Source organism: Nerophis ophidion, linkage group LG21 (assembly GCF_033978795.1).
Source record: "Nerophis ophidion isolate RoL-2023_Sa linkage group LG21, RoL_Noph_v1.0, whole genome shotgun sequence".
NCBI lineage: Eukaryota > Metazoa > Chordata > Actinopteri > Syngnathiformes > Syngnathidae > Nerophis > Nerophis ophidion.
The window spans coordinates 28,943,094-28,958,093 of NC_084631.1; the positions used below are offsets into that span (position 1 = coordinate 28,943,094).

The 15,000-nt window shown below is 38.2% G+C and overlaps 2 protein-coding genes across 2 annotated transcripts in view; both read right to left on the minus strand.

The window, feature by feature from the left end:
• hoxa3a (homeobox A3a) overlaps positions 1–15,000 on the minus strand; it is an 84,324-nt gene that overhangs the window by 40,370 nt on the left and 28,954 nt on the right. Inside the window, exon 2 of the mRNA XM_061882443.1 lies at positions 7,706–7,786. The gene's annotated coding sequence lies outside the window, so the exon portion shown is untranslated. The remainder of the gene's footprint in view (positions 1–7,705; positions 7,787–15,000) is intronic.
• Positions 2,875–5,625, minus strand: hoxa4a (homeobox A4a). Its single transcript, XM_061882450.1, has 2 exons — positions 4,228–5,625; positions 2,875–3,877 (listed from the first exon to the last, which is right to left on the minus strand). The coding sequence occupies exons 1-2, from the start codon at positions 4,628–4,630 to the stop codon at positions 3,561–3,563; spliced, it is 720 nt and encodes a 239-aa protein (XP_061738434.1). The 5' UTR covers positions 4,631–5,625; the 3' UTR covers positions 2,875–3,560.

Genomic DNA, 15,000 nt, shown 5'->3' on the forward strand with positions numbered 1-15,000 from the left:
CAAACGTCCACTCCAGTGGACACTTTAATTTGTCAGAGTTACAAACTAAAAAGTGTGTTGTTTTGCAATATACAAATGTGTTTTTGGTCTACTTTTTTTTTTTTGTCAGAGTAACACATTTCAGAAATGTAAATAACCTGCTGTGCAAAACACAAACGTCCACTCCAGTGGACACTTTAATTTGTCAGAGTTACAAATTAAAAAAATGTTTATGTTTTGCAATTTAAAAATGTGTTTTTGGTCTACATTTCTTTTACCAGAGTTACACATTTCAGAAAAATAACTAGCCCTGTTGTGCCAAACACAAATGTCCACTCCAGTGGACGCTAGTTGTCAATAGCTTAAATTTTAGGGTTTTTTTTCAACTAAATGTTGCTTCCTAACAACTAATGCAAGATCTGAACTGCCACAAAGGTTAAGTTTGTGTAAAAGTCACTGCACAAACACACAAAAGTACTTACAAGCCATGACGGGTCAGCGAGGAGCAGAAGACAGCGACTGGCGCCCCGAAGAGGATCCCGTCAAATGAAAATAAGGCACATTCTCCTCGTCTATTTCTAACCCCGCAGGGCATTCATTATTCAACGAGCCACACCAATGAGCAAATTAAAATTTCAGCACATTGGAAGTGACCTCGCTTGGCAAATGACTTGAAAATTGTGATGGAGCTTCTTCGCGGACTCTGCGCCAAAATGGCCGTCACTCACGCTCGGCGCCGTCTTCTGCAGTGCGAGGAGCCGCTGAGAACTTCTGGAATGTCAAAGGCAAACGTCCACCGCAGTGGACGCCGGCTTGTAAGAGGCCGAGCATAGTTGTGATGAGAAAGGTGAGTTCTGCATTAATTTAAGGAGGAATTTTAATTCCCAGCCTTTTGAATTCACGTTCACACCTTCAAATGCGCTCTTTTTTTTTTTTTTTGCTCGTCCCGGGGTCAACGTGCCGGCAGAAGAAAAGACTCTCGGGGGTCTCGGCGCTGATGTATGGTCTGAACGTTGTATGTGTCGAGAGGTCAGGGGTCGCCAGAAGGGCCGCCGACTGCTGATTGGTCCGAGTGCGGCGTGTCCCCTGCTTGAACCCGTCATTGTTTGGATGTAGCAGGTAGGGAGCAACACTCACACTCTGGTGCACTCAGAGGGGCCCGGGTCGCCTCGTCATGGCCGGGGAAAACAATCCAAGGCCAGGAGGGACCTGTTTGACCATTTGGGTTGTGAAGGTGTCGCCAGAGAAAAGACATCTTCCAGTGAGGACCTGCAGCGTCCTTTACAGTGGAGGTGGAGGGATATATGGTGTTGTTTTCTTTCAAATGTGTCCCTGGCTTAAGGGAATAGCAAATGTCCACTGCAGTGGACGCATGTGTTCTGCATAATAGGGGTACATTGTTTCTGAAATGTTAACAAATGTCCACAGCAGTGGACATTTTGCATGACAGGGGGATTTTTTTAAATGTGTAACTCTGACAGAAGTGAATAGAACAAAAACTATTGTCCACTTCAGTGGACACTAGTGGGGTGGGCTCTATGTATGTGTAACTCTGAAAAAAGGGAATGGACCAAAAATATGGCTGACATTTATGGGTTCAAAAATGAATTATTTTTCTATTTCCTCTTGAGAGCCTGCAGCGTCCTTTGCCGTGGACATTTGTGCTTTGCATGCCAGGGTATATGTTTTTTTTTTGTTTTTTTTTATGTGTAACTGTGGTAAAAAGGATTAGCCTCAAAACAAATATCCCCTACAGTGTTTTGCATTGAAGTAATATTGTTGTTGTTGTTTTTTTTTATATATGTAACTTTCATAGAGGGGCAAAGGACAAAAAATAATTTGTATTACACATAACAGGGTATAAATATATATATATATATATAAGGTATACATAAGGTATATATATATATGTTTTAATATATATATCTATTTTTACTTTAAATGTGTAACTCTGCTCAAAAAGATTATTTGTTGTTACAATATATATATATATATATATATATATATATATATATATATATATATATATATATATAGTTTTTTTCTATTTTGATATTTTTTTTATTCTTAAATATGTCACTTTGATAGAGGCAAAAATAACTGCAGTGAATATATATATATATATATATATATATATATATATATATATATATATATATATAAATATATATATATATATATATATATATATATATTTCTTTTTTATATATATATAATTTTGATAGAGGGGAAAAGAATAAAAACTAATGTCTACTGCAGTGGACATTTATGTTTTTCCTACCTCCTTGGAATTTGTCACGGTGACAAATGTCCATTTCTGTTTTTGCACGACTCTACAATTTTTTTACCTTAAATTTGTAAGTGTGACAAAATAAATAGACCCCCCAAAAAATGTCTACTCCAGTGGGTGTTTGTGTTTTGCACGAAAAAAATCATCTTTTTTTTTCCAAAATGTGACAAAAAATAGAGCAAACAAAAATGTGCCCTGCATAATAGGACTGTTTTTACGCCCACTCTGACAAATATCATCTGCGTTATGCACAGGAAGGATGTTTTTACCCTGTAATTTGTGACATTGACGAAGAGACTTTTTGTTTTTTTATGTGAAAGTAACAAAAGGGAATATATCAGAAAGAAATTAGTTCCATACCGGACTACATGACCAAGATTGAAAAATATACAGTTTGCAGTAAGAAATATTTTTGCATCATTTTTGCATTTTTGCATCCAATCTTAATTAATTTCCCTAAATTATAAGAAATCGCAGTGAGTATTTGTTTGAATTTATAAAAATTACTATAGTATTTTTTTTTTTCTTCAAAAATGTACTTTTATGCACGGTTCGTTGCGCACGCCAGGTGCCAAAAATATTCAAAATCCACGTCCAGCCTTGCAGAAGTGAAGTACACGTTTATTTCACAGGGACATATTCAGTCTACACGACACAGCACTGGGGTGGGAGTGGGGGGCTCACTAGGACACGACACGAACACACACGGAGCGTTCACAGTTTTTGGGTGTGGGGGGGGGGGGGGAGACGACAAGAAGAAGGAAGGCAGGACGCACGAGCACGAGTCCACGGCCGAGAAAGACGCGCACGACAAACAACTACAGGGAGTGTAAATGCTTTGTTTTCCTTATTGTGCCTTCGTGGATCACGTGTCTTTATGTACATTACGGCATGGGGGCCGTGTCACCTGCACGAAACATCCAACACACACACACACACACACTCACACACACACACGCGCGCGCGCGCTATGTGACTGACTACTATACAAAAAAAAAAAAATCATAAATTTCAAGTATATTATAAACCTCCGTGGGGGGGGGAAAATAGAACAAAATATTTCTAATGCTACCTTTTTTTGATCCATGTGCGTAATCCTTCATTGGTAATAATAATAACAATATTATAATAATAACAATAACAACAAGCTGAAGGCGAGACGAGCGGGGAGTGGAATTGTGGGCGGCAGATAACATCAAAATATTGACTCGGTCCGTTTGAAATCCGCCTGTGTTCTTTGCCATCTCAGTCTGGGTTGAGTGTGGGTGGGGGGGGGGGGGTAAAAGGTGCACTATAGACCCACGGAGCACGGCGTGGGCACAAGCTGCTGGCCCGCTTTCATCTGCTGCTGCTGCGTGGAAGCAGAGGCCGAGCTGGAGCGGATCTTGGTGTTGGGGAGCTTGTGCTCCTTCTTCCACTTCATCCGGCGGTTCTGGAACCAGATCTTCACCTGGCGCTCGGACAGGCACATGGTGTGGGCGATTTCCACGCGCCGGCGCCGCGTCAGGTAGCGGTTGAAGTGGAACTCCTTCTCCAGCTCCAGAGCCTGCTGGCGGGTGTAGGCAGTGCGGGACCTCTTGGGCACTCCCCCGGTGTAGCTGGCATTGACTGACGGGTGGGGGTGGGGGTTGGGGGAGGGGGGGGGGGGGGTTGTTAAGGAGGGGGGGGGGGGGGTGCAGAGATGTTAAGAAAATGGTTGAAAAATAACAATAAAAAGCACCTTGCGTGGTGGCTCCGGCTTTTACGCGTCGAGCAAACAGCGGGGCTTGGCTGCGCTCCAGTCGGGGTTAAGACGCGACAAAGCCCCGACAGGCAATAAAATTTACGAGGGTCCTTAATTACCGACCCCGCTGCTCCCTCCTCGTAAATCGCAGCCACACACAAAAAAAAAAAAAAAAAAAAAAAAAAAATCACTCCCGTGCACGCCTGCAAGGTTCCTTTCCCCGGACGCGACTCACCGGAGTTGACGTGGACCTTCTTCATCCAGGGGTAGACCACCGGTTCTTTGCCCTTCGCCACGCCGGGGTACACCTCGCCGGCCAGGCTGCAGTCCTTGGCGGCGTCCGGGGTGGATCCCAGGCGCGCTACGTGCAGGCTCTGCTGCGGCTGCGCGGCGGAGGCTCCGTGCTCGCCGAAGTCATCCAGGCCGGCGGCGGGGACGTCGGCGTAGTCGTAGCCCGGTTCCGCGTAGTTGGAGCGCGGGTAGGACGCCTCGTCGTGGTGGGGGAAGCCCGCGTCTTTCGGCCGCTCGTAGTAGTCCCCCGGGTTGGGGACGGCGTACCCGCCCTGTTGGTACTCGTCGCACGGAGGGAAGGACGGCTCGATGTAGTTGGAGTTGATCAAGTAGGAACTCATGGTCATTAATTTGGGGAAGTGCAACAATACTAATTTTTATCGCGCTGTCGTTTTTCTGATCTCCACAGAACCCTCCTACTCGCTGTCAAATGTACAAAGTTGCGCGGTCACGTGAGCGCGCCCACCAATCAGCGCGCCTCCCGTGGGCATCGCGTAAACAGGGACCAATGGAAAAGGCTGGCACCGGCACCCGGCGGAACCTGGCCGCTGTTGTCTTGGTCAAATCTCATTATGGACGCGCAAATAGAAAATAAACAATAAAAATGGAAAAAAAATGAAAAATTTAAAAACCGAAAGACTTGTTCACTGCGCGGACGCAAACTTGTGCGCAGGGCGGGGCTAATGCGCACAAGTAGGACGTGAAAACAAATCACGAGCGAAACCTAAAGAAAACTTGAATATATATTCCCAAATATGAGAGGAAATGTGACAAACTGGGTCAAATCCACCGTTTTGTCCACACCTCGGAAGGGACAAGCAGTAGGAAATGGATGGAAGTAAGAGAGAAACTGAAAAACCTCAAAACAAATTTGAACATGTATTCCCAAATATGAGAGAAGTGTGTCGAATCAAATGTTTTGCCCACACCCCGAAAAGGGACAAGCGGTAGTAAATGGATGGAAGGACGAGGAAAACTGAGAAACCTCAAAAAAATTGAATGTGTATTCCCAAATATGAGAGAAAATGTGGAGAAGTGTGTCAAATCAAAGGTACAAGCGGTAATAAATGGATGGATGGACTTTTTTATTTATTTTTTTATGTGACTTTCATAGGGGGGAAACAAAACTAATGTCTACTGCAGTGGACGTTTATATCTATGTGTTTGTTTATTTTTTAAACATGTAGTTTTTAAAGGGGGAAGAAGAGGTAGGAAATTGATGAACGGACGAGGAAAACTGAGAAATCTAAAAAAAAAATTGAATATATATATCCAAATATGAGAGAAAATGTGGAAAAGTGTGTCAAAGCAAACGTTTTGTCCACACCCCGACAGGAACAAGCGGTAGTAAATGGATGGATGGACTTTTTTTTTTATGTGACTTTCATGGGGGGGGGGGGGGGGGGGCATTTATATCCATGTATTTATTTGTATTTATTTTTTTTTTTTAACATGTAGTTTTTAAAGGAGGTAGAAGAGGTAGGAAATGGATGAACGGACGAGGAAACTGAGAAACCTCAAAAAAATGAAATATGTATTCCCAAATATGAGAGAAAATGTGGAAAAGTGTGTCAAATCAAACGTTTTGTCCAGGGACAAGCAGTAGTAAATGGATGGATGGACTTTTTTTTTTTTTTTATGTGACTTTCATAGGGGGAAAAGAGCAACAACTAATGTCTTCTGCAGTGGACATGTATATATATGTATTTATTTTTATTATTATTTTTTTAAACATGTAGTTTTTAAAGGGGGAGAAGAGGTAGGAAATGGATGAACGGACGAGGAAAACTGAGAAATCAAAAAAAAATTAATATATATTCCAAAATATGAGATAAAATGTGGAAAACTGTTAAAACAATCTTTTTGTTCACATCCCGATAGGGACAAGCGGTAGGAAATGGATGGATTAATTTTTTTTAATTTTTTTTATGTGTAACTTTGATAGGGGGGAAAAGAACAAAAACTAATGTTTACTGCAGTGGACATTTATATATATATATGTATTTTTATTTTTTTTTAACATGTAACTTTGATAGGGGGGAAGAAGAACAAAAACTCATGTCTACTGCAGTGGACATTTATATATATGTATATATTTACATGTATTAATTTTTTGTATTTAGTTTTTAAACATGTAACTTTGATAGGGGGGAAAGGAGACACAAGGGGTACGAAATGGATGAATGGACGAGGAAAACTGAGAAATCTCCCAAAATATATATATATATAATACATCTATTCCCAAATATGAGAGAAAATGTGGCAAACTGTGTTAAAACAACCTGTTCATCCACACACCGAAAAGGACAAGCGGTAGGAAATGGATGGATGAGTTTTTGGATGTTTTTTTTTTTTTAACGTAACATTTAACTTTGATAGGAGGGAAAAGAAGGGACAAGGGGTAGGAAAATGTATGGATGGATTTTTTTTATTTTTTTTAACATGTAACTTTGATAGGGGGTAAGAAGTACAAAAACTAATGTCTACTTCAGTGGACATATATATATATATATATATATAATTTTTTGTCATTTATTTTTTTTAATTATTATTAGAATTTTTTTTTTTGTTGCTTGTTTGTTTGTTTGTTTTTTGTTGTTCTTTGTTTAAACGTGTAACTTTGATAGGAGGGAGAAGGGATTAGCGGTAGAAAATGGATAAACGGACGAGAAAAACTGAGAAACCTAAAAAAATATATATATATATATTCCCAAATATGAGAGAAAATGTGGAAAACTGTGTAAAAACAACCTTTTCGTCCACACCCTGAAAGGGACAAGCTGTAAAAAATGGATGGATGGATTTATTTATTTTCAACATGTAACTTTCATAGGGGGGAAAAGAACAAAAACTAATGTCTCCTGCAGTGGACATTTATATATATGGTTTGTTTTGTTTTTTTTGTTGTTGTTGTTGTTGTTTAAACTTTGATAGGGGGGGAAGAAGGGACAAGCTGCAGAAAAATGGATGAGGACGAGGAAAACTGAGAAACCTAGAAACTAAAGGGAAGATATATTCCCAAATATTAGAGAAAATGTGGCAAACTGTGGCAAATCAACCTTTTTGTCCACACCCTGAAAGGGACAAACGGTATAAAAAAATGGATGGATGGATGTAAGAATAATGCTGACCTTGCACTATAGCTCTTTCCTTCACTCTGTATAAAAAAAACATATTTTTTTCTACATTTCCTAATATTCTCCTTTCATCAGAGTGTTGCATGTCCAATTCCCCACGCCAACAAAGAATGTTTGCGCGTGCAAGCAACACACACACACACACGCACACACACACATGTGTCATCAAGAAAGTCTCAACGCAACAACCAAGCGCTGCAATATTCAAATGAGGAGGCAAAAAATAACCGATTCTCGATTGTATTCATGTCCGTTTGTTCTCGCTGCAGAAATAAAGGGTCTGACCTTGTCGCTTGCCTGCAGCCATCATCCCTCGCACGTCGTCCATGTTGGAGAAGATCTCGTCCTTCACGGTGTCAACAAGTCCTGCGTGCACAAACAAGAAAGTTGAGGCATATTCCACAGCTTCTCCTCATCCCTGCTGGGTTTTTTTTTTTGTCCTTTTCCACGCTCCCCCTCTCTCCTCTTCTCTGTCTTCACTCCCCCAAACACAGATAACTTCTGCCTGACCCCAAAGTGACACAGTTTCCATTTTGTTTCTGATTAATCTTGCCCATTGACAGTCTTTGTTAAACAACGAGGCGTGCCCCCTTCTCCGAGAGGGCCGACATTTTCATATCTGGGAGACGCGCTGACCCGGGCTTCACCCCGGACTTGGACTTCTGGCCAACTGTGGACGCGTTTGTCTCTTTATTGCATGCAGACACTGAATTTATACAACTGACTTTTTTGGCCTTTGAATTTGGTGAACTGATTTTTTTTTTTTTTTTTTACATTCAAATTATGTTGATCATTTATTTGGGAAAAAGATTCCGTGTTCAGTGTAAAAAAAAATCACTGTCGCCCCGATGCACTTTTATACACTGATTATTTTCTAAATTATTATACACCGTTTTTTATTTATACACTGTATTTTTTTACACTGACGTTTTATGCACTGAAATCTTTTTACACTAACCTATTATACATTTATTTTTTTATACAGAATTTTTCACACTGAGTTTTTACACTGAATTATTATACACTGATTTGTTCATACATAATTTTTTACACTGATTTTTTTTAGCCTGAATTGTTCCACACTGATTTTTTCATACACTTTATTTTTTTTAGACTGAATATATTTACCCTGAGTTTTTTATAATTTTTTTCATACACTGAATAGTTTTACACTTAATTATAAACACTTTATTTTTTACACAGATTTTTAAAACACTGATTTTTTTAGCCTGAATTTTTTCACACTGATTTTTTTCTTACACTTTATTTTTTTACACTGAATATTTTTACCCTGAATTTTTATACACTTTATTTTTTTACATAGATTTTTTTCTACACTGAATTTTTCTACACTTAATTATAAACACTTTTTTTACACTGTTTTTAAAACACTGATTTTTTTTCCTGAATTTCCCACACTGATTTTTTTTATACACTTTATTTTTTTACACTGAATATTTTTACCCTGGATTTTTATACACTTTTATTTTTTTACGTAGATTTTTTTAGACACTGAATAGTTGTACACTTAATTATAAACATTTTATTTTTTACACTGATTTTTTTTTACCCTGAATTTTCCACACTGATTTTTTTATACACTTGATTTTTTTTACACCGAATATTTTTACCGTGGATTTATATACACTTAATTTTTTACATTGATTTTTTTATACACTGAATAGTTTTACACTTAATTATAAACACTTTATTTTTTACACTGATTTTTAAAACGCTGATTTTTTTTAGCCTAAATTTCCCACACTGCACTATATTTTTTTTTACACTGAATATTTTTACCCTGAATTTGTATACACTTATTTTTTTACACATATTTTTTATTCGCTGAATATTTTCCCCTTTTTCAAAACTTTGTTTTTTACACTGAATTATTACCATGGGTTGGAATTGGGGGTTAAATCACCATAAATGTTTCCCGGGCGCGGCACCGCTGCTGCCCACTGCTCCCCTCACCTCTCAGGGGGTGATCAAGGGGATGGATCAAATGCAGAGGACAAATTTCAGCATGTGTGTGACAATCATTGGTACTTTAACTCTTTAACTTAACTTAACTATGCACTGTTTTTATACAGATTTGTTTTACATTGATTTTAAAAACAATGTTTTTTATACACTGAATATTTTTACCCCGAATTTTCATACACTTTATTTTTACACTGAATATTTTACACTTGATTTTTATATACTTTATTTTTTACAGTGATTTTTTAAAAAACATTATACACTTGTTTTTTTACATAATGTTTTGCATTGATTTTTACATAATGTTTTGCATTGATTATTAAAAACAATGTTTTTTACACTGATTTTTTTTTCCACAATGAATGTTTATACTGTGAATTTTAAAGCACCTGTTTTTGTTTTCAATGCAATTGTCAGCATCATTTCCATCCATTGTCTACTGCTTGTCCCTCTCGCTTTGATTCGGTTCACAAAATTCAAACGCAAAAAAAATTCTGTTACATGAAATCAGTGTCAAAAAAAAAGCTTTCATAATAAAGACAAATGTGAGGAACGCTTTTAAAATACGACCAGATCCTACAAGAGTCAGGCAAAAGCGTAAAAAGTGAGTTTTTTTTATGTTGCACATTCTGGAAATAAATCGTGTTACATTTTGCAAACATTTCCACTGCAGGTAAAAACATATTTTGACCACATGCAAAGCAGGAAAATAATTGCTGGTGTGTATCCTTTAGAATAAAAGGTTTGTTCAAACACAGGCCTTAATGTCACTTTCCCTCATGCACTTCAAAGACAAATCAGTTGAAGCGAGGCCTGCAAGGTGCACGTCTCGGGGCTCATTAAACATCCCAATTAACCAGCGCACTTGAACGCACCTTGTTGCCTCTTCATCCAACAACAACAACAACAAAGCGGCTGAAGACCAAACGAGGCATGCGCGTTGCGTGGATCGGTGCGAGGTCACATCCATCAGGTGCACTGACAGTTTACTGTACATTTGGATTATGAGGGAAGTGCTGCAGAGATCGTGACCGATCGCAGGTGTCTCCGCACACAAGGTCCCTTGTCTGTGCATGATCATAATGAATGTGCTTCTGCAGACAAGGTGTGTGTGCCAAGGATTCTGATACACGTGCGTCACGTCTTTACGGAAACACGTGGACTATGAAATATTAAGTGGTGTTATGTGTGGGAGGGGGAAAAAAACACTCAGGAAAAAATAAAATGTTTGATGCAACGAAATTGTGTCATCTGGAAAATTATTGTTTTTTTAGTGCGAAAATAAATTGTATTTTGTGAAGTAAAAAGTGTCTTTTTATTTTATGAATATTAAATAAAATACCTCACTTGATGCATGTATGGATTGTTTTAGTAAAGTCATCTTATAGCCTCAATTGAGAAAGTAAATTGTTGATTGATTTTCTGCGTGATTATTTTTGTCTAATAAATGCACATCATCAACACGATACTCATACTTTGAATACAAATTAGATAACGGTTTGTCTACGGTGGCCACACACCAACAACACATCAACGTTCTATTGCAGCGACCAAATCGACCTTTTTAAAGCGGTCCGGATTGTAATTGTTGTTATTTCTATTAGTGACACTCAAATGATTAATTAAAGCAACAGAATATAAATGAATGCTTCATCAATAAATCGCAGCAAACCTCCTATGCTGTGACTGACAGCATGTTTTCCATCCATCCATTTCCTACCGCTTATTCCCTTCGGGGTTGCGGGGGGCGCCGGTGCCTAGCTCAGCTGCAATCGGGCGGAAGGCGGCATACACCCTGGATAAGTCGCCACCTCATTGCAGACAACATGTGTTATTTTCTTATTTATTTTACATATATATATATATACATATACATATACATTCATATATGTATGTATATATATACATATACATATATACATACATACATGTGTATAAACGTATATACATACATACATATATGTATGGGTATATATATATATATATATATACCCATACATATATATATGTATATATATATATATATATATATATATATATATATATATATATATATATATATATATACATACATACATATTTTCATACATTTTCTTCCGCTTATCCGAGGTTGGGTCGTGGGGCAGCAGCCTAAGCAGAGAAGCCCAGACTTTCTTCTCATATATATATATATATATTTTTTTAATTATTTTACAAAAAAGAAATACTAAAAAAAACACACATATTAAAAGACAAGAGAATGTGTGTGTTTTTTATTGTTTGTGTTTTATTATTTATTAATATCAAAATTGTAGCCTTCTCTCGTTACATTATATCTTTTTGCTTACTTTTTTACTGTTTTTTTTTATTTTTGGCCAACAAAACTGGAGCTGCGGGCCACAAATGTCCCCCGGGTCACACTTTGGACACACCTGTATTATGTTATTTAATTTTGCTGTACAATTTCATAGAATATTAAGTTTTTTGTCGAACAGGGGAGCGCAGAAAATATCCATTCAAATCCATATCGGGATTCCGATTATTTACATTTCTAAATCGGATCCGAATCGATGCGTTAAAAATAAAGTTTTTAGTTTGTATCGCAGCCCAAATAAAATATGTTGTAAGTTATTTTAAACAGGTTTTATGATCATATCTACAGGATAATTGGTTTGAATCGAGAATCGTTTTAGGTTGAGAAATGGTTTTGATTAAGAATCGTGTTGAATTGAGAATTGGTTTGAATTGAGGATAGTGTTGAAACAAAATTGTATTGAGTCGAGAAGCAGTTTGAATCGAGAATCGTTTTGAATCAAAAATGGTGTTGTCTCAAGAATCAGTTTGAATCAAGAATCTTTTTGAATGAAGACTGGTGTTGTCTCAAGAATCAGTTTGAATCGAAAATTGTTTACATTCAAGAATGGTCTGTTTTGAATCGAGAATGGTGTCTCAAGAATCAGTTTGAATCGAGATTTGTTTTGAATCAAAAATAGCGTCTCAAGAATCAGTTTGAATCGAGAATCCTTTTGAATCGAGAATGGTGTCTCAAGAATCAGTTTGAATCGAGAATTGTTTTGAATCAAGAATGGTGTCTCAGGAATCAGTTTGAATTTAGAATCATTTTGAATCAAGACTGGTGTTGTCTCAAGAATCAGTTTGAATCGAGAATCTTTTTGAAATAAGAATGGTGTCTCAAGAATCAGTTTGAATCAGGTGTCGTTTTGAATCAGGAATGGTGTTTCAAGAATTAGTTTGAATCAAGAATCGTTTTGAAACTAGAATGGTGTCTAAAGAATCAGTTTGAATCAAGAATCGTTTTGAATCAGGAATGGTGTTTCAAGAATCAGTTTGAATTGAGAATTTTTTCAAATCAAGAATGGTGTCTCAAGAATCAGTTTGAATCAAGAATCGTTTTGAATCAGGAATGGTGTTTCAAGAATCAGTTTGAATAGAGAATCGATTTGAATTGAGAACGGTGTCTCAAGAACCATTTTGAATCGAGATTTGTTTTGAATCAAAAATAGCGTCTCAAGAATCAGTTTGAATCGAGAATCCTTTTGAATCGAGAATGGTGTCTCAAGAATCAGTTTGAATCGAGAATTGTTTTAAATCAAGAATGGTGTCTCAGGAATCAGTTTGAATTTAGAATCATTTTGAATCAAGACTGGTGTTGTCTCAAGAATCAGTTTGAATCGAGAATCTTTTTGAAATAAGAATGGTGTCTCAAGAATCAGTTTGAATCAGGTGTCGTTTTGAATCAGGAATGGTGTTTCAAGAATTAGTTTGAATCAAGAATCGTTTCGAAACTAGAATGGTGTCTAAAGAATCAGTTCGAATCAAGAATCGTTTTGAATCAGGAATGGTGTTTCAAGAATCAGTTTGAATCGAGAATCGTTTTGAATTGAGAACGGTGTCTCAAGAATCAGTTTGAATCAAGAATCGCTTCGAATCAAGAATGGTGTCTCAAGAATCAGTTTGAATTGAGAATTTTTTCAAATCAAGAATGGTGTCTCAAGAATCAGTTTGAATCAAGAATTGTTTTGAATCAGGAATGGTGTATCAAGAATCAGTTTGAATAGAGAATCGATTTGAATTGAGAACGGTGTCTCAAGAACCAGTTTGAATCAAGAATCGCTTTGAATCAAGAATGGTGTCTCAAGAATCAGTTTGAATCGAGAATCATTTTGAATCGAGACTGGTGTTGTCTCAATAATCAGTTTGAATCGAGAATTGTTTTGAATTCAGAATGGTGTTGTCTCAAGAATCAGCTTGAATTGAGAATAGTTTACAATTAAGAATGGTATCTCAAGAATCAGTTTGAATCAAGTATTGTTTTGAATCAGGAATGTTGTTTCAATAATCAGTTTGAATCGAGAATCGTTTTGAATCAAGAATGGTGTCTCAAGAATCAGTTTGAATCGAAAATGGTGTTGTCTCAAGAATCCATATGAATCGGGTGTTGAATTGACAATCGATTCGAATTGAGAATCACTCGTCACCCCATGAATCGGATTGGAACCGATTAAAAGATCAAGACACACTTTAAAGATTTTTTTTTTCGGGATGTGAATCTCACAGAAACACACGATCAAATTTCGATTTTTTTGAGCGAAGATAGGATTCAGAGTTGATTCTCAATTCAGATCGATTCTATATAGTAACATTTGATTTGGCACAAAAAGATATAAAACCTTTTCAAACCAGGTTAGAAATGAGGTAAGTAAATAAGGTATATATAAAAAATAGCTCCATTTGGAATCGAAATAAACAAGACGAGCAAGTCCGATTTTAATCGAATTTTGGAGCACCTTTATTGTCAACGTTTTGTCAGATTCACATCTCCATTAATGACATGTGTGTGCGGTATTTATCAAACTAAATCACGGGACAAAACGATGTCTTTCGAATCGGTCTTTGTGCGCCACAAAAGGGTAAAACATCTGCGCACTTTCTGTTGCCGCTAAAGGCGTCCTCCTATTCAAGCCGGCACAGGACGAGAGGGGCTAAATGTTTTTTAAGGGGTGCCATTGGGGGTGTGGAGGGGGGGGGGGGGGGGGTCTTCGTGGGTCTTCCCGTCACGCGGTGACCGGGTCGAGGGTATCAATCCTCGCCATGCAAATGCAATTTATTCAAAGGAAATTCACCAATCAAGCGCGATAATAAAACGCCAGCCACTCAATCTTGTTGGGTGGGTGTGTGTGTGGGTGGGGGTGACGGAGCATGCGTGGGTTCACCTGGAGTGCACGCGCAACATATGTAGTCCTGAGCGATGCGCTCTTTTGTGCGCGCGAGTCAAGATCGCCATTATGAGACTGCGGGCGAACAGATGACGGCGACGCGCCTCAACTTTTGACCCCGACGTCTCCTCGCCGATCCCGCGCTCATCAGAGGCGGCCCGTTGAGACGCAATGCCGCCCCCCCTCCCCCCCTCCTCCAAACAGAACCATTAAACAACATCAACGTGATGCTAATAGAGAGAGAGAGAGAGGGGGAATATGCAAACATTGGGGGCGCGTAAACGAGGTCGTCTTCAACCATCGGGAGGAGCGCGCGCCGTGCGCGTTTGGCGCTAGCGTGCGCGCACATTTTGCAGGCTGACAGTGAACTTGGCCTGAAGC

Coding starts and splice junctions, on each gene's coding strand:
- hoxa4a (XM_061882450.1), bottom strand. CDS start 4,630: ATGACCATGAGTTCCTACTTGATCAACTCCAACTACATCGAGCCGTCC. Junction 3,878..4,227: donor GAAGGTCCACGTCAACTCCG/GTGAGTCGCGTC, acceptor CCCACCCGTCAG/TCAATGCCAGCTACACCGGG.